Source organism: Podarcis pityusensis, assembly GCF_964106645.2.
Source record: "Podarcis pityusensis genome assembly, chromosome: 15".
Classification (NCBI taxonomy): domain Eukaryota; kingdom Metazoa; phylum Chordata; class Lepidosauria; order Squamata; family Lacertidae; genus Podarcis; species Podarcis pityusensis.
Window position 1 is genome coordinate 33,918,300 of NC_138040.1, and position 16,072 is coordinate 33,934,371.

The following is a 16,072-nucleotide window of genomic DNA, read 5'->3' on the forward strand; positions in this document are numbered from 1 at the left end:
CTGGACACGTTCCAGTTTGTCAGTGTCCTTCTTGAACTGTGGTGCCCAGAACTGGACACAGTACTCCAGGTGAGGTCTGACCAGAGCAGAATACAGTGGCACTATTACTTCCCTTGATCTAGATGCTATACTCCTATTGATGCAGCCCAGAATTGCATTGGCTTTTTTAGCTGCCGCGTCACACTGTTGGCTCATGTCAAGTTTGTGGTCAACCAAGACTCCTAGATCCTTTTCACATGTACTGCTCTCAAAACCATTATCTTTTCCCGGTTCTTGCTGTTCTCCATCATGCCTTGGGCGGAGCTATACTGATTGTTTCCTTAGGTCACCCACTGTAATACTGTAATGCCAAAAGACTTTTTGTGGTTCCCCAAATCTGCGATTTTTAAAGTAGTATCATCGTCATCAAAATACCTTCTTAAGCTGACTGCTCCCATAGTTACCCCACTGTGATTCTGCAATGCCAAAGGGTTTGGGTTACCCCCCCCCAAAGTAAACTTTTTCTTTTTTAAAAGATGGCCACACCAACTTTGACATGTGCCCCCACCCTGAGAGTTGGGGAAGGGTAGCCCCCTGCTCTTGTGGACCCCACTGAGCTGGATGGCCCAATGGCTGGTTCAGTAGAAGTCCGTTTCCTGTGCTCCTATATGTCTTAGACAAATCTGTAGGGCTCTCCAACATCCCTGGTCACACCCCTGCTTCTGTACCCCCTGTAAATCAGGGGTCAGCAAACTTTTTCAACAGGGGGCTGGTCCACTGTCTCTCAGACCTTGTGTGGGGCCGGACTATATTTTGAAGGGGGGGAAATGAACAAATTCCTATGCCCCACAAATAACCCAGAGATGCATTTTAAATAAAAGCACACATTCTACTCATGTAAAAACACCAGGCAGGCCCCACAAATAACCCAGAGGTGCATTTTAAATAAAAGGACATATTCTACTCATGTAAAAACATGCTGATTCCCGGACCGTACGCGGGCCGGATTTAGAAGGCAGTTGGGTCAGATCCGGCCCCCGGGCCTTAGTTTGCCTACCCATGCTGTAAATCAGCTTTTCTCAACCTGTGGGTCCCCAGATGTTGTTGAACTACAACTCCCATCACCCCTAGCTAGCAAGGCCAGAGCTCAGGGATGATGGGAGTTGTAGTCCAACAACATCTGGGGACCCACAGGTTGAGAACCAGTGCTGTAAGTGGTCAATCTGTCAACAGCAGTCAGCCATGTTAGCTACAAACAGAACCCCCACATTCAGAGATCACCAAATGCTTTTGCCACCATACGCTTCTTGTGAGCTCAGGGTATATGGCTGCCGCCCTGTTAGATGCATAGTCCTGGCTAGAAGAACCTTTGCTGTGTTCCAGCACAGCAGGTCTTTTGTTGTTATCCGTGAGTACATGTTGGTCATCTCTGACTTCCTGAGTCTTCTTCCATCACCATGTAGGATTTGCAGACATAGGTTTTCTGCGCCATCTGTGCTAGAAGAAACCTGCCTTATAGCCATGAGCTGGGCTTCGCTCTTGGCTGCTTGCTGATTCTTTGCATCATTCTTTTCCCATTTTGCAGGTGCTGCCCTTGGACCCCTGCTGGCAGGTTTGATCTCTCGCACCGGCTGGGACAATGTCTTCTACATGTTGATGGCCGCCGATCTCCTGGCTTGCCTAGTGAGTTTCCTTTTGCAGAGCATTCCACATCAGTTCCTCTGTTAACCCAATGATTCTGTGAGACGTACATGTCGCCTTATTGCCCCTGCCTGCACAGACTTTTGATATGGTGAACTAAGGGATCAGGAACTGGTGGCCCTCCAGATGATGATTGACTATGGGTTATATCCAGTGCCAATCCTACTCAAGAGTTGTCCTGTGCCACAACTAACTTAGGTCCATTCATTTCAAGGGGTCTCACCTGAGTAGGACTTTTTGGGGACCTGTAACTCCCCTCATCCCTGATGGTTGGCCATTCAAGCTGGTGTTGATGAGAATGGAGATGAACAAAGTCCAGAGGTCTCCATCCCTGCTGTTAGCTAAGGGGTGAATCCTACCAAATTTAACCTCAGTTGGGTAAACCCTTGAGAACAGCTGATATTGCTACACCAATCCTGACCTAAGTTGGGAACCACCTGCAGCTCAGTGGTAGAGCAGACGATTTGCTTGCAGGAGGTCCCAGGTTGCATTCCCCATCACCTCCAGTCAAAAGGATCTCAGGACAGCGACTTGAGAAAGAACCACAAATGAAATTCTGGAAAGCTACTGTCTGTAAAGAATTGACGGTACTGGTCTAGGTAGACCAATGGAGAAATAGCAGCTCTATATGAAAACTTATCACGGGGTCTTTCCTTTCCAACTGCATTTGTCTGTGTGTAATTTTGAAGAAGGATCGTAGCTCAGTGGTAGAGCTTTGCAGAAGGTACCAGGCTCAATCCTTGTCATCTCCAGTTGGGGCTTGGAAAAACACCCATCTGAAACTCTGGAGAGTTGCTGCCTGTCTGTGTAGACCAGGCACCCCCAAACTCAGCCCTCCAGATGTTTTGGGACTACAACTTCCATCATCTCTAGCTAACAGGACCAGTGGTCAGGGATGATGGGAATTGTAGTCCGAAAACATCTGGAGGGCCGAGTTTGGGGGTGCCTGGTGTAGGCAATAGTGACCATTGAGTATGGAATTCAATTGTGGCTTGATGGGGCAAGCAGGAGCAGTCCCCTCATGCAGCAGATGAAAGCTTGAGTGGGGAGTGGGATTGACCAATGGGTCTGAATAGGTATAAGGCAGCTTCTGGTGTCTTTAGCACAGAGACATCATTGCAGCGTCATGGACAAACGCTGGGTGGGCTGTCTGCATGCACCAAACTGCCACTGCCATCATTAATTCTGAGTATATCTTCCCCTTCCAGTTCCTTTCACGTGTGGTGTTCAAAGAAATACGAGGGTGGTGCGGCTCCTGTGGAAGAAAACGAGGGTAGGTGTTTGCAGAGGCTGAATATTTTGGAATGTATGACTCCAGGGACCTGTGGTTCACTGGTGCTTTAAAAATTCCAACCCCCAGATTCCCTTGAATTTTAAGTTTTACCAGCCTGTCAGTGAAGCCCTGTTGAATTCCCCTGCCAATACATGCTGCCGTCTTGGGCCAGTTGAGTGTGCACAAAGCAAAACAAGATGGCGGCGTTCTGTTCTGAAATGTTCTACTGAGACCTGCTACGCTGGAATTGGATGATGTGGTATCAGATTTACCTGCATATGTGGAGTAAACCCTACGGAGCATGCTTAGAAAATCCAGGATAGCAATGCAGTCATGCACAGACTGAAAGCATTCTCAAAATTCTCCTTCTCAAAAGAGCGCTTAACCATCTTAACACATGTTTTACTTCAGGAATGGCTAACCCCTAGTTTGCGGCCCTGATCTGGTCTCACACACACAAAAATTCTGGTGGCGGCAAAAAGAAAATAAATTTAAGGTAGATACAGAGCTGTGGTTGTGGATCCAGCACTGTAACAGATCTGTAACAGCACTGCAGATCATCCCGTTATCAGATTGCCTACTTCCCATCTTCAGTTGATCTGAATGTGTCCGGTACATGGAAGAGTCCTGCTATGCTCAATGGGGTTTATTCCCAGGTAAGCATGCAAAGGATTATAGCTTGAAACGCACAGATTTCTGTGTGTTAGTCACCCCCAACAAATGTTCCATAACCTGTGCTCTTGGAACTAAAAATTAGAATTAAGCAGTAGAGTTTCTGCTAGGGAAGGCTACATGTGAAGCCCTGAGGATGCATGCAGGAGCCAGAGATCCTCTGGACTGCAGATGTTCTGACCATGCTCAGACCATGGTATCTCCACTTAAAAAGCCAAGAAACGAAAAAGGCTTTTGCCTGCACACGCAAACAACCCAATTGCTCTTCCCTTTGCAAGAGCAAACAAAAGAGAAAGCCACCCATTTCACTGTAGCTCTCTGGATCATCCAAACCAAGCTGTGGTTAGCTGCTTTGGGGGTGGGGGGGGGGGCCCAGGACAGCAGTGTCCAACCTTTTTTCAAAGAGGGCCAGATTTGATGATGAAGTGAAGGGCCATGAGGGCCGACTGAAGAGCCTACCAAAGTTGTTATCCTTTTTTTAGGATTGAAGTTGTTGAGGGTTTTTTTTTTTTTTTGATTTTACCCAAGGAAATAAGCTGCCACAGGGGCCAGATTAAACCAACCCGTGGGCTGGATTAGGCCCCCGAAACGGACTTTGGACATGCCTGCCCCAGGATGTTAAACCATGATTTGAGGTTAGCTTAATATCCTGGCCTGTTTGGAAGGCGTTCGCCATAGTTCTCCAGTTCAGATAAGATGGGAAACTTTAGGTAATGAAAGCCTTTGTGGTTTGTTTCCTGCTATCACTTTGCCTGGCCGAAAGGCTGGTTTAATATCTTGACTTATCGTGCCAAGATACAAGCATCAAACTCCACCATGAAAGTCATACCTAAAGTCATCAACTTCTGATGATACCTAAAGGGACACTTATGAACCAGGGTCCCAAAGAACCAGGAGCGGTGCTGCCACACACTTGACCTCCCTGCAGTGATGTTACTGGAGCAGCAGGAAAGTTGGCACTGTTTGGGCACATGGGCAGAGCCCATCCAGCACTTCCACTGATGCCCCTTTCCCTCCTGGGAAGCACCAGCGATGTCACTGCCCAGAGACCTTAGTGCGTGGCATCGCCCCTTCTCACTGACTGCTCCTGCAAAGAGTCAAGTGGAGCTCTGGTCATGATAGAATGAACCACAATTTCTCTACCACCACCACTCTCAACATGCCCACCAATCCTTAACCAATACTAACAGCAACCTTCTCCCCCATGTGCCTTCCTAGCTCTTGTGTGGCATTAACAGAACCAGTAGTGTTGGATATGAAATAGTTTGCAGTGTGAGTATGCCCATTGGTTCTCTCTTCCCATCTAGTGGAGCAGGGTGTGTGTGCAAATTTCAGGGTATGATTTTTCTCTTGATTTCCCTCTTTCCCACACGGGGCATCTGTGAGGCAAAAACACAGTAGCAAAACACACAGTTTCTGTGACCTATCTTTGAGATTTAAGTTCACCTAAATAGAGCAAAGGTGTGATGCGTCTAGGACGGCGAATTCACCTGCATTGTCCTAGCTTTCTGGATCAGAAACCCAGTTATAACTTGGGTTGAACACAATAATCTCAAGTGGATCAAGTGGGATTCAAACACGTAGATCAGGGTGGGAAACAAAGAAGATGAACAAGTTGCATGACCTAGAACCATCCCAACGAGGCTGTGTGGAGATCCCGGCCCGATCAAAGAAAGTACTTTTTCGCACAGCTCATAGTTAAACTAGAAAGTTCACTACCACAATGATAGTGGCCATCAATATGGATGGCTTTAAAGGGAGATTAGATGAATTCATGGATCTGAAGGCTGTCCTAGTTGTGGTGGCCATAGGCTGCCTTATTCATTGGAGACTGCATGCATCTGAATACAGTCAAACATTGGATCCTGAACGCCTCCGTTTTGGAATGTTTCGGCTCCCAAATGCCGAAAACCCAGAAGTAAATGCTCCGGTTTTTGAATGTTTTTCGGAAGCCGAATATCCAACACGGCTTCTGCTTGAGGGCAGGAAGCTCCTGCAACCAATTGGAAGCTGCGCCTCAGTTGTCAAATATTTTGGAAGCCAAATGGGCTTCCAGAACGGATGACGTTCAACAACCGAGGTTTGACTGTACCAGTTGCTGTGGAACCTAACAGTAGCAGAATGCCACCGCCCTCATGCCCTGCTTGTAGGTTTCCCAGAAATATCTGGTTGGAAGCAGGATGCTAAGCTAGATAGAATTTTGCTATGATCCAGCATGGATCATCTTAGTTTGCTTATGGCCTAGAAAGGGACAGTGTTCTAACAGAGTCCCAAACAGAACTGAAATAACGTGGAGATATCAGCCATGATGGCAATGCTTTGCCTTCACGGTCAGAGGCAGTGTGCTTCTGAAGACCATTTTCTGGAAAACTTCCAGATGGGAGAGTGTTGTTGCACTCAGGTCCTGCTTATAGGTTTCCCATAGGCATCTGGTCAGCCACTATGAGAAGATCCAGGAGGGCTCAACTTATGTTCTTATGTTTATATTGTTGGTGAGATGAGCATTTCTCTCCAATAATTTGGCCATTTCCATATGTGCTATTTTTAAAACGAATATTCAAATTTAAGACTGCAGAGCCCTAGCCAATATCGAACTGAAATGTTTGGTTCCTGTTTCTGCAAGACATTGTCGTGCCGTGGGACCCACAGATGCCCCCTCTGGACTTCTTGACTAATGCCCCTGAATCCTATAATCGAAATGAATTTCAAGTTGGGGGAAAAAGGTCATATCTTGGCTATCACGTCCAGGAAATCATCGGCGCAGCCACATAATTGCCTTGGTCTTCACAATTTGTCAATACTCCCGTAACCAGTTGTACCTTGTTAACAAATCACCGAGAATTTTGATTTGGGGGTGTGCGTGATTGAGAAAGAAGAACGGCCGTATTTTAAAGCAGTGGTTCTCAAAGATGAGCTCCCCAAAAGGAGGCACAGACAGCCATCATGGAGGACATAGGCCACATTCACAGCATACATTTAAAACACTGTGAAACCACTTTAAATGAATTATATGAGCTGTAGTTTGTCAGCGGTGTTGAGTGGGGTTAGGAGACCCCGGGCACAATTCAAAGTGTTGGTGCTGACCTTTAAAGCCCTAAACGGCCTCGGCCCAGTATACCTGAAGGATCGTCTCCACCCCCATCGTCCAGCCCAAACACTGAGGTCCAGCGCCGAGGGCCTTCTGGCAGTTCCCTCACTGCGAGAAGTGAGGTTACAGGGAGCCAGGCAGAGGGCCTTCTTGTTAGTGGCGCCCTCCCTGTGGAACACCCTCCCATCAGATGTCAAGGAAATAAAGAACTATCTGACTTTTAGAAGACATCTGAAGGCAGCCCTGTTCAGGGAAGTTTTCAATGTTTGATGAATTATTGTATTTTAATATTTTGATGGAAGCCGCCCAGAGTGGCTGGGGAAACCCAGCCAGATGGGCAGGGATATAAATAATAAATTATTATTAGTATTAGTATTATTCCCCTCATGGAGCCACAATTCCCAAAGTTCCTTGTGAAGAGGGATGGATTATTAAACAGCTCTGGGAATTATCATTTTGGCAGGGGAAGAGGGATCTCCAACAGCTCCCTTAAGAAGCCTCAGTTCCCAAGCTTCTCTGGAGAAAGCCAGCTCTGTTAAAAAGTGGCATGGTACTGCTTTAAATATATGGTGTGAATGTGGCCATAAGTCTCCTGAGTCACGTCTCTTCATTTGGTAAGTTTACTCTGAGTAGGACTAACATTGGACTCCCCCTCTAGGGAGTGACCAGCCTGCTGCCAAAACATTTCCAAACAATTCCTACCCTGAAGTTCCAACATTTGAAGGGGACTTGTGTTTGAATGTTAAAACCAAACCAGGATAAAATATAAAAAATAGATTTTGAAACAAACAAAAAGCATACATTATAAGCGAAAGAAAATTAGGCAGCCTAATTAGGCAACCATTAGGCAACCATTAAAAAGAAAACAATTCCCATGTTATAGGAAAATGCTTAGTAAAAATGGGGAAGATTTAAGCCAGTGCCTAAAGATAGAGCAATACAGTGGTACCTCAGGTTACAAACACTTTAGGTTACAGACTCCGCTAACCCGGAAGTAGTACCTCGGGTTAAGAACTTTGCTTCAGGATGAGAACAGAAATTGCACGCCGGTGGCGTGGCAGCAGCAGGAGGCCCCATTAGCTAAAGTGGTACCTCATGTTAAGAACAGTTTCTGGTTAAGAACAGACCTCTGGAATGAATTAAGTTCGTAACCAGAGGTACCACTCTAAGCACCAGGTGAAAGCATCTGGGAGAGTGCTCCGTAATTAGGGGTGCCACCACAGCAAAGGCCCACTTTCTGGCTTAAAGGTATTCCATAACCAGGAGCCACTACAACAAAGGCCCTATTTCTGGTGGCCATGCGACTAACAGAGGCAGGGGCACCCAGATCAGGGCTTCAGTTGGTAAGCTCATGTGCCACATGGCTGGGGAGATCCCCAGGGGAGATGCTAAATGTCCCTTGGAACATCTAGCTAGGCCCTGATGACCACTGTTTTAAAGTATGAAGCCATGTTACGTAATGAAACCTGCTCTTCCTCTCCCACCTACTCTCCCAAGAACCCTGGTACCACTATATATCGATTGTGTTCACAGGTCAGACATCACTCTTGAGTAGGCATGTTCTGGGGCCATAAGTCATGGTAAGTCTACATCTCAAGCCCCTGGTGTTACTTAGTAGGTCATCTCCTGCTTTCTGCTGTCGTTGGGACCTCATGGTCAAAGGTTTCATCATTCCTTCCTTGGCCTTCTTGCCACCTCTGTTGGCATAAGCGAGGCTGTTGTACTCTGGTGGTGGAGCTGGTGTTCACGGGAACTTATAAGGAGCCAAGAGAGCCTAAGCAATCCACGGAGTTTCCACGGGTTTTCACACTTCTTTCTTGTGAGTTTGCATTTCTGTGGTCACCTCTGAAGATCCTCTGTTCCCAACTTCTTGACTGATTTTTCTCCTGCTTCCTCTTGAATTCTAAACCTGAAACGAAGGAATGGGCTTAGAGCAAGGGGTGCAGTTGGGGACATCAGGAATGGGCAACCTGGTGGGGCAACACTCCTTCTTTGACCTCCAGTCGGTTGCAGCACTTATGTTTACAAGCAGCAAAGTCATTGCAGTGCAAATGCGCCACTGAAGATTATCTGCTGATGCATTTGCACCTAGCTGCCATTCTCGCCCCTCCAGCAGCAATATGACTGTGAGCAGCCATCTGCTGCTGGGTGACATCCAGCTTTGGTCAGAAAGAACAGAAATAGGTTCATATTGCAAGATGAACATGGTGGATGGGCATTTAAATCCAGTTTTCATCCAGAGGGTGCTTCCAGAATGCAAATTCAGATCTCGCACACAAGACACTGGCAACAGGTGTTTCTTATTTTTTTTATTTAAAAAAACTTAGCATGGAAAATGTAAATCCTGATTAAATACAGACTGGTATATGGGAAATACAGACTGGTATATGGCATCAAATGGCATAAATGCACAATAGATGCCTGTCCTTAAGGGTAACTTTCTGTCTAGGTCAGTGGCTCCCAATTAGGGGTCCAGGAACCCCTGGGCGTCCATGGAACGCACCCAGGGGGTCTGCAGTCCCATTCCTTGCCTCCCCCCAACTAAATTTTTGTCATTTTTTTTGCAGGCTAATATCACAAATTTTATGGTCTGTTTTTAGTATACCTAAAATCCTTTGCTTATTAGGGGCTGCCCTACATTTTGTTCGGAAAAATTACTTTGTAGAGGTAACTGCCGCAGAGTAATCAAAATTGTCAAAAGTAGGGGGTCTGTGGTTTGGCTTTTGAAAAATAGGGGGTCCTCAGTAATTAGCTAATTGGGAACCACTGGTCTAGGTCATCACAGTATTATTATTATTATTATTATTATTACTATTGCTACTACTATTATTATGAGCTGCAACAAATTGTTGCAGTGTGCGGAGCACCTGTTCTTCTGCCAGCCATGCCCTTTCCCATTTCACCACTAGCCTCCAGATCTGTATTACACAAACGCACACCAGATATTTAGCATCCTGTACCCAATGAGGATGCTCAATTCCTATTGGGCCAATTTTTGGTGCCCCAACCTACCCCCTGCTTCAAGTGGAGTTGGTTGCATTTTTTTAAAAACTGCTTGAAATGTTCCCCCCAAGTCTTCCAATACTTCCTTTTTAATGCATTCTGTGACATTTGGGCTATGTAAGGATCACAACTTGCAGAAGCTTGATGTATGTGATCTATAATGATAATTTTATAAATTATTTATCAAAAAGCATTTCTCATCCACCCAAAAGCACCAGGGTTGAAATATATGCAGCCTACAACCAAAATGAAACAATAAGATTAAAACAAAATACAGTGGTACCTCGGAAGTCTGTTCGACTTCCAAAGCGTTCGGAAACCAAGGCACGGCTTCCAATTGGCTGGAGGAGCAGCCAATCGGAAGCCACGTCAAACGTTTGGGTTTCAAAGAACGTTTGCAAACCGGAACACTCACTTCCAGATTTGCGGCTTTTGGGAGCCAAAACGTTCGACTCGCAAGGCGTTCGGGATCCAAGGTACAACTGTGAAGCAAAAACCACAGACTCTGATTGCCAAATAAATCTAGCAGCTGTAAAAGAAATCCAAATGTCCAATATATCTCACCCAAGGACTGTGCCCAAGCCAGAGAGAATGCAACAGGAACTGCTTTAGCTTGGAAGCCTTCTGAAAAATCTGTCTCTATTGCTCTTCCTTTAAATGTGCCGGCCCTTGAAAGGGTACCCCCCCCCCCCCGCGCCTGCATTGGGGTGTCCACCAGGATGACATTTCTAATTCCTCTCTTTGCCCTTGCAGCTTTAAAGAATTTTGATGGAGACCCACGTGACCGGAGGAAACCATCGAGGCAACAGGGAGAGCCTTGCCGGAGGCGGTTGGTTTTGTTGCCCGCTCCCCTTGTTCACAGCGGGAGGAATAAATGAAGCTGAAACGGGATGTGCTCCAGAAACAAAAGTGAACTCTCTTGCCGAACGCCAGTCAAGCTGATCACCAAGCTTCACACTTTTTTTAAAAAAAGAAAATAAGAATAATAACTGACGGAAGGGAACAGGGGAACATGATGCCGTGGAACCAAAGGAGAAAAAGAAAAGCTGGCATATTTGAGATCCGTGCCATATCCAAAGCATCTCTTTTGTATCGATTGCCCTTTTGTTACTGCGATTTTTTATTATTAAAAATGGCACGGGACCTGTCGGTGGTATTTTTCTGTCTCCTGGAGTGAAGGGAACATAAGAAGGACCTGCTGGGTCCGGCCAAGGCCCATCTAGTCCATCGTCCTGTTCTTCCAGTGGCCAACCAGAGGCCTCTGAGAAGCTTGCAATCAGGACCTGAACTCAACAGCTCTTTCAACAGTGGGGATGTGGCTAGTAGACTCTGGTAGCTTCATCCTCCGTGAATGTGTCTCCTTTAAAGCCATCTTGCTTGGTGGCCATCACTACCTCTTACAGAAAGTTTTGGTCCTGGGTCTTCCAATGTTCAGCTTCATTGGACGTTCTAGTATCACAAGAGAAGCAGAAAACCTTTTCTGTCTGCTTCCTCTACATCTTATACGCCTCTTACCATATTGTCTAGGAAGCCCCATATCTTGTAAACTTTCCCCATATGGGAGTTGCTGTATCACCCTGTTTGTGGCCCAGTGGGAGCAGCTATACCCTTCTAACTGTTGTCATTGGGAGTGAGAGTACACCTTACATGTAGTTCTGTAACTCTTCAAAGTGGCTACAAAGCAACCCCCAAGGGCAGTTTTCTGGGTGCTGCACAATACTCCTACTAGAAATCAACTGCAATCCTATGCACGCTTACCGGGCAGAAAGTGCTACTGAAAACTCTGGGTTCCGAGTTAACATCTGTGCCAGGTATCAGCCTTTTCAGACTCAGGACCCACTTTCAACCCACCGAGCATTTGGAGCCCTATTTCTTAATCTTACATTTGCAGGCTGGTCGTGCTCCTGTTGCAACCCACCTTAGATAAGGCCATAACTCACTAGCAGGTCCCGACATACCAGCCAAAGAGCAGTGATCTGTACAACTGCAATCTCATACGGCTGTGATCTTGTTCAGGCTGACTTGGAAATGAGTTGAGCACAGTGTGATTGACACCCCAGTGAGCGTATATATTATACAGTCATACCTTGGGTTACAGACGCTTCAGGTTGTGTTTTTTTGGGTTACGGACGCGCCGAAACCCGGAAGTACTGGAATGGGTTACTTCCGGGTTTCGGTGCTTGTGCATGTGCAGAAGCACTAAATCGCATTTCGCGCGTGCGCAGAAGCACTGAATCACAACCCACATGTGCGCAGGTGCTGCAGGTTGCGAACATGCCTCACGCATGAATCACGTTCGCAACCCGAGTGTCCACTGTACTATAAGGCTTCAGATTATATTTTAAAGCGGGGCAAGGAAATTTTCCAGCTTTCCCTTCTAGGCAACCACCTTGGCAGTGGGTAGGGGTTCCACATGCTAGTGTTGGTGGAGCCAGAGACAAAAGTGGGTGGGGCAGCAAATGTAAATCTTGCCTTTAGAAAGTAAGTTAGTTCACACACACAAAAACACATATTCAGACCAAACCAGTGGCATTGTCGGAGTTCGAAGACAAAGTCCAGCCAGGCTAGATGCGAGGCAGGGTGCAAAGCAGAGCTGGCAGGGAGCATGGCCAGAGAGATGTGGAAGGTTACATTTGGCCCCTGGGCCAGAGATCTACCACTGCAAGTGATGTAGACAATACTCCAGCTGATGTACCATTGGTCCAACTTGTGGTAAGGCAGCTTCCTGTTGGAGGAGAGGGTTTATCCGTTAAGTGCTAGTTTAGGCATCAACACATCTTAGGCCTTTTGCATCAGTCGAAGGAAACTTCCTGTGACCTGGTGAATTAGCCTTGTGTGCCTGGGCTCCAGCTGGAAGGTGCATTTAAACCCACGGAGTCCCGTAAGGGGACAACGCCAGCTTTTCCGGGTCTGGGAGGCTAATGAAAAGACATGAAAGCTCTACGGTCACCTGCTTGCAATTACAGCCCTAGCGATGGGGCAGTCCGTAGCGGAGGTCTAATTCAGGCATGCCACCCACCTTCAAAGAATCGGCACACACACACACACCTCCTGCAGGCCTATGCGTTGCACCTCTTTTCTTCACAGCTCGCAAAAGACGGAGCAGAGCAGCTGCTCTTGAGACATGCAGCATGCCCAACTCGTATATTTCACGTTGTGCCCGGCTCACGCCCTCAGTCATCTGGGTGCCAGCGGCTTGTGTGGCGTGGCTTGTGTGGGAGGTGGACTCAGGTTCGGAGTCTTGAGAGGGGCGCTTGACCCTGTCCTTGGGGGGCGTTCTGCAGTCACATCCAGCGAAGCTGAATTCTGGAAGATTCCAGACAAAGTACAGTGGTACCTCAGGTTACAGACGCTTCAGGTTATAGACTCCGCTAACCCAGAAATAGTACCTCAGAACTTCAGTACCTTAAGAACTTTACTTCAGGATGAGAACAGAAATCGTGTGGCGGCAGTGGGAGGCCCCGTTAGCTAAAGTGGTACCTCAGGTTAAGAACAGTTTCAGGTTAAGAACGGACCTCCAGAACGAATTAAGTTCTTAACCTGAGGTAGCACTGTACTTCTTCGCACGGTACATCGTTAAACTGTGCAATTCACACCCCCCAAGAGGCAGCAAGGGCTTGGACAGCTTCTAAAGAGAACCAGACAAATTCATAGAGGCTATCAATGGCGACTACTAGCCGCAATGGCTATTTTCTGCTTGCTAGGTCGGAGGCACTGTGTTTCGGAATAACGGCTGCTGGAAACTGCAGGCGGGGAGAGTGGTGCTGCTGTGCTCTCAAGTCCTGCATGTGGGCTTCTAGGAATCTGGTTTGTGACACTGAAAACAAGACAACCAACTTAGGCTGGGTCACCAGCCTGATTCAGCAGGCTATTCTTACGTGCACATCCCAGTGGGTTTCGAGGGGGAAGACTTCAGTCCCTTAGCCATGAATTTATTTATTATAAAAGGTATTTATATAAACCACCCATTCATAAAATATCAAGGTGGCGTGTGCAATGATAGTCAAACACTTAGGAAAAAAGGCAATTTAAAAGTGATGCAGGACAGTCATTAAAATGGCTGCCTACTCAACAAAATTGTGAACAACTACGTCAGCCTCCTGGCATGAAAGAGTCATGTTGGGATACCTGGGAGTGAAAAGCGAGAATGTCTGTTAAATCTCTGCTGGAATAATGTTCTGCAGCATGAAGTGGTGCACCCACAAAGCTAAGGGTAGGGTTTATACCTATCAAAGTAACAGAAAACACATTAAAATATCAGTTAAAACAACAGCCAATGATTGCAATACTACGAAGGGGAATCTGTGTGTTGTTCAATCATACAGCAAAGATCTTGGCAAAAAGGTGTCTAGGAGTTGGGGGTGAGAGTTTGTTTTAGTCCACATTAAAAAGACCGACTAATTCCCATTTTCTGAAGCAGTAAACCAACTGAAACACAGCTGTCCTTTGAAATTTGCATCTCTTTGAATTTTGCAGTTCAGTTCTCCAGGCAAGTAAACTGATGTGGGGGGGGGGGATGGAGAAACAAAAGGAAATTGAGAAACAAAAGTTGATCGATTTGTCCACCCCTAGTCTTAAGCAATTGCACAGAAGCTAAAGCACAGAAGTGCCCTGTGGTGGTGGTGGGGTATTTCATAGCCTGGGAGCTACACCAGATAAGGCCCTGCTGCTTTGTTTGTTTATTAAATTTCTTTAGTGCCCTTCGTCCGAGGATCACAGAGCAGTTTACAATATAAAAACACACAAATATATACCATAGTAACAAACAATCACCCCTCCCCCAGTTTAAAAGGCCCTAGATTATTCAATTAGCCAAAAGCCTGCATACCATAATTCTGCAGACCTCAATGGGTAGTGGCAGTATCAGCAAGGTGTCTCTAGCTGACTTCAACACCAGAGCTTGCCCGCAAAGAAGGAGGTGCCCCATCGGTATTTTGGACCCAAGTTTTCTAGGCCTCTATATGCCAATGTAATCCTGAATGAGACTTGGAAGCAAATTAGGAACCAGTGCAAACTTTGTAGGACTGGAGTGCTCTGAATCCTAACCTGATCCCAATCCCATCCACTTTTCTATTGGGTAATGGTGCTGAAGGTCCTCATGCAAAATGCACTCTGTAAAATTACCCATAGCTGGGAGCCTTAGTGTAGCCAGAGTGTGCAATGGGGACCTTTTCATACTAAAACTTTTAGACATGCACAGGAGGCGAGTTCTAATCATGCACAGGGAAGGAAGAGATAAGCAAGTTCACGCACAAGTACAGTGCCATTTCATGCCTTTCTGTTGCAAAGTAAGCCCCACTGAATTCACCAGAACCTACTCCCAGATAAAGAATCAATTCATTATTCATTTAGCTGGCTGAAACCTCAAGCAATTAAAACAAGCTAGGATTTATTTCATCAGGATTGCCCTGGCATAGATCTAGTGAGTCAAGCTGTATAGTCCCAAAGCATCAAAACCTTCATCATAATGAAGCACATGCGTTCAGGCAGAAAGCCCCAAGATAGCTTTGCTGATGAGTGAATAGTGGGATGGGGTGGTGGGGGGGGGGTCAAACTTTGTGGAACAATGCGATTGAAGCAATGGGGCAGGAGAACAGAGCTGGACTGCCTGCACCTCCATTTGCCCCGTTGCTTTCTCCTGGGAAAACCCATAGTTTAGCACTGAATGGGGATGGACAGCAATGGTGTTTTCCGTTTGCTCCAATTTAGCGCTAAAGAACGTGTTTTCCAGGGCGGGGGGGGGGGAGCAAAGGCATAACTGCTCAGACCCAAGTCTAGAAAGCACAGGCCAAGTGGAAAACCACTTGGACCCATGCTTTCTAGAAGAAGAAGAGTTTGGATTTGATATCCCACTTTATCACTACCCTAAGGAGTCACAAAGCGACTAGCAATCTCCTTTTCCCTTCCTCCCTCACAACAAACACTCTGTGAGGTGAGAGAGGCTGAGAGACTTCAGAGAAGTGGGACTAGCCCAAGGTCACCCAGCAGCTGCATGTGGAGAAGCGAGGAATTGAACCCGGTTCACCAGATTACAAGTCCACCACTCTTAACCACTACACCACACTGGCTCTAGACACAGGGCAAGTGGAAGTGTGGACGAGCCCTCTGTTGGCTATGCACCCCTGTTCCCAGGAGGTGAAAGTGTTCACCAGGACTTGCCCAAAGCATTTTGCTGCTTGTGGAGAAGAACAAAATGGCACTTGCCCCCCTCCTGGGCTGGGACCATAGGAGCCTACTCCTAGGGGCAGGGGTCCCTTTGCCCCCCCCCCTAAAATATTTGAGGAATCCGGGCCCTGCAAAATTGATGGGAATTGCCATTCAAATGGTGTATGCATGTACCACATACAGTCGTACCT

The 16,072-nt window shown here is 46.7% G+C and overlaps 1 protein-coding gene and 2 long non-coding RNA genes across 4 annotated transcripts in view; 2 read left to right on the forward strand and 1 right to left on the reverse strand.

The window, feature by feature from the left end:
• SLC37A2 (solute carrier family 37 member 2) overlaps positions 1-10,859 on the forward strand; it is a 57,370-nt gene extending 46,511 nt beyond the window's left edge. Inside the window, 5 exon segments of the mRNA XM_080982683.1 lie at positions 1,565-1,662; positions 2,889-2,953; positions 4,844-4,897; positions 8,247-8,293; positions 10,470-10,859. Of these exon segments, the coding sequence (XP_080838809.1) occupies positions 1,565-1,662; positions 2,889-2,953; positions 4,844-4,889 (209 nt within the window). The 3' untranslated portion in view covers positions 4,890-4,897; positions 8,247-8,293; positions 10,470-10,859.
• The window catches only part of LOC308463895, a 288,783-nt gene that overhangs the window by 143,698 nt on the left and 129,013 nt on the right, over positions 1-16,072 (reverse strand). The window lies entirely within an intron of this gene.
• On the forward strand, positions 2,960-3,980 carry LOC308463920. Its single transcript, XR_013979825.1, has 2 exons — positions 2,960-3,129; positions 3,185-3,980. It is a non-coding gene; the product is annotated as an uncharacterized lncRNA (long non-coding RNA).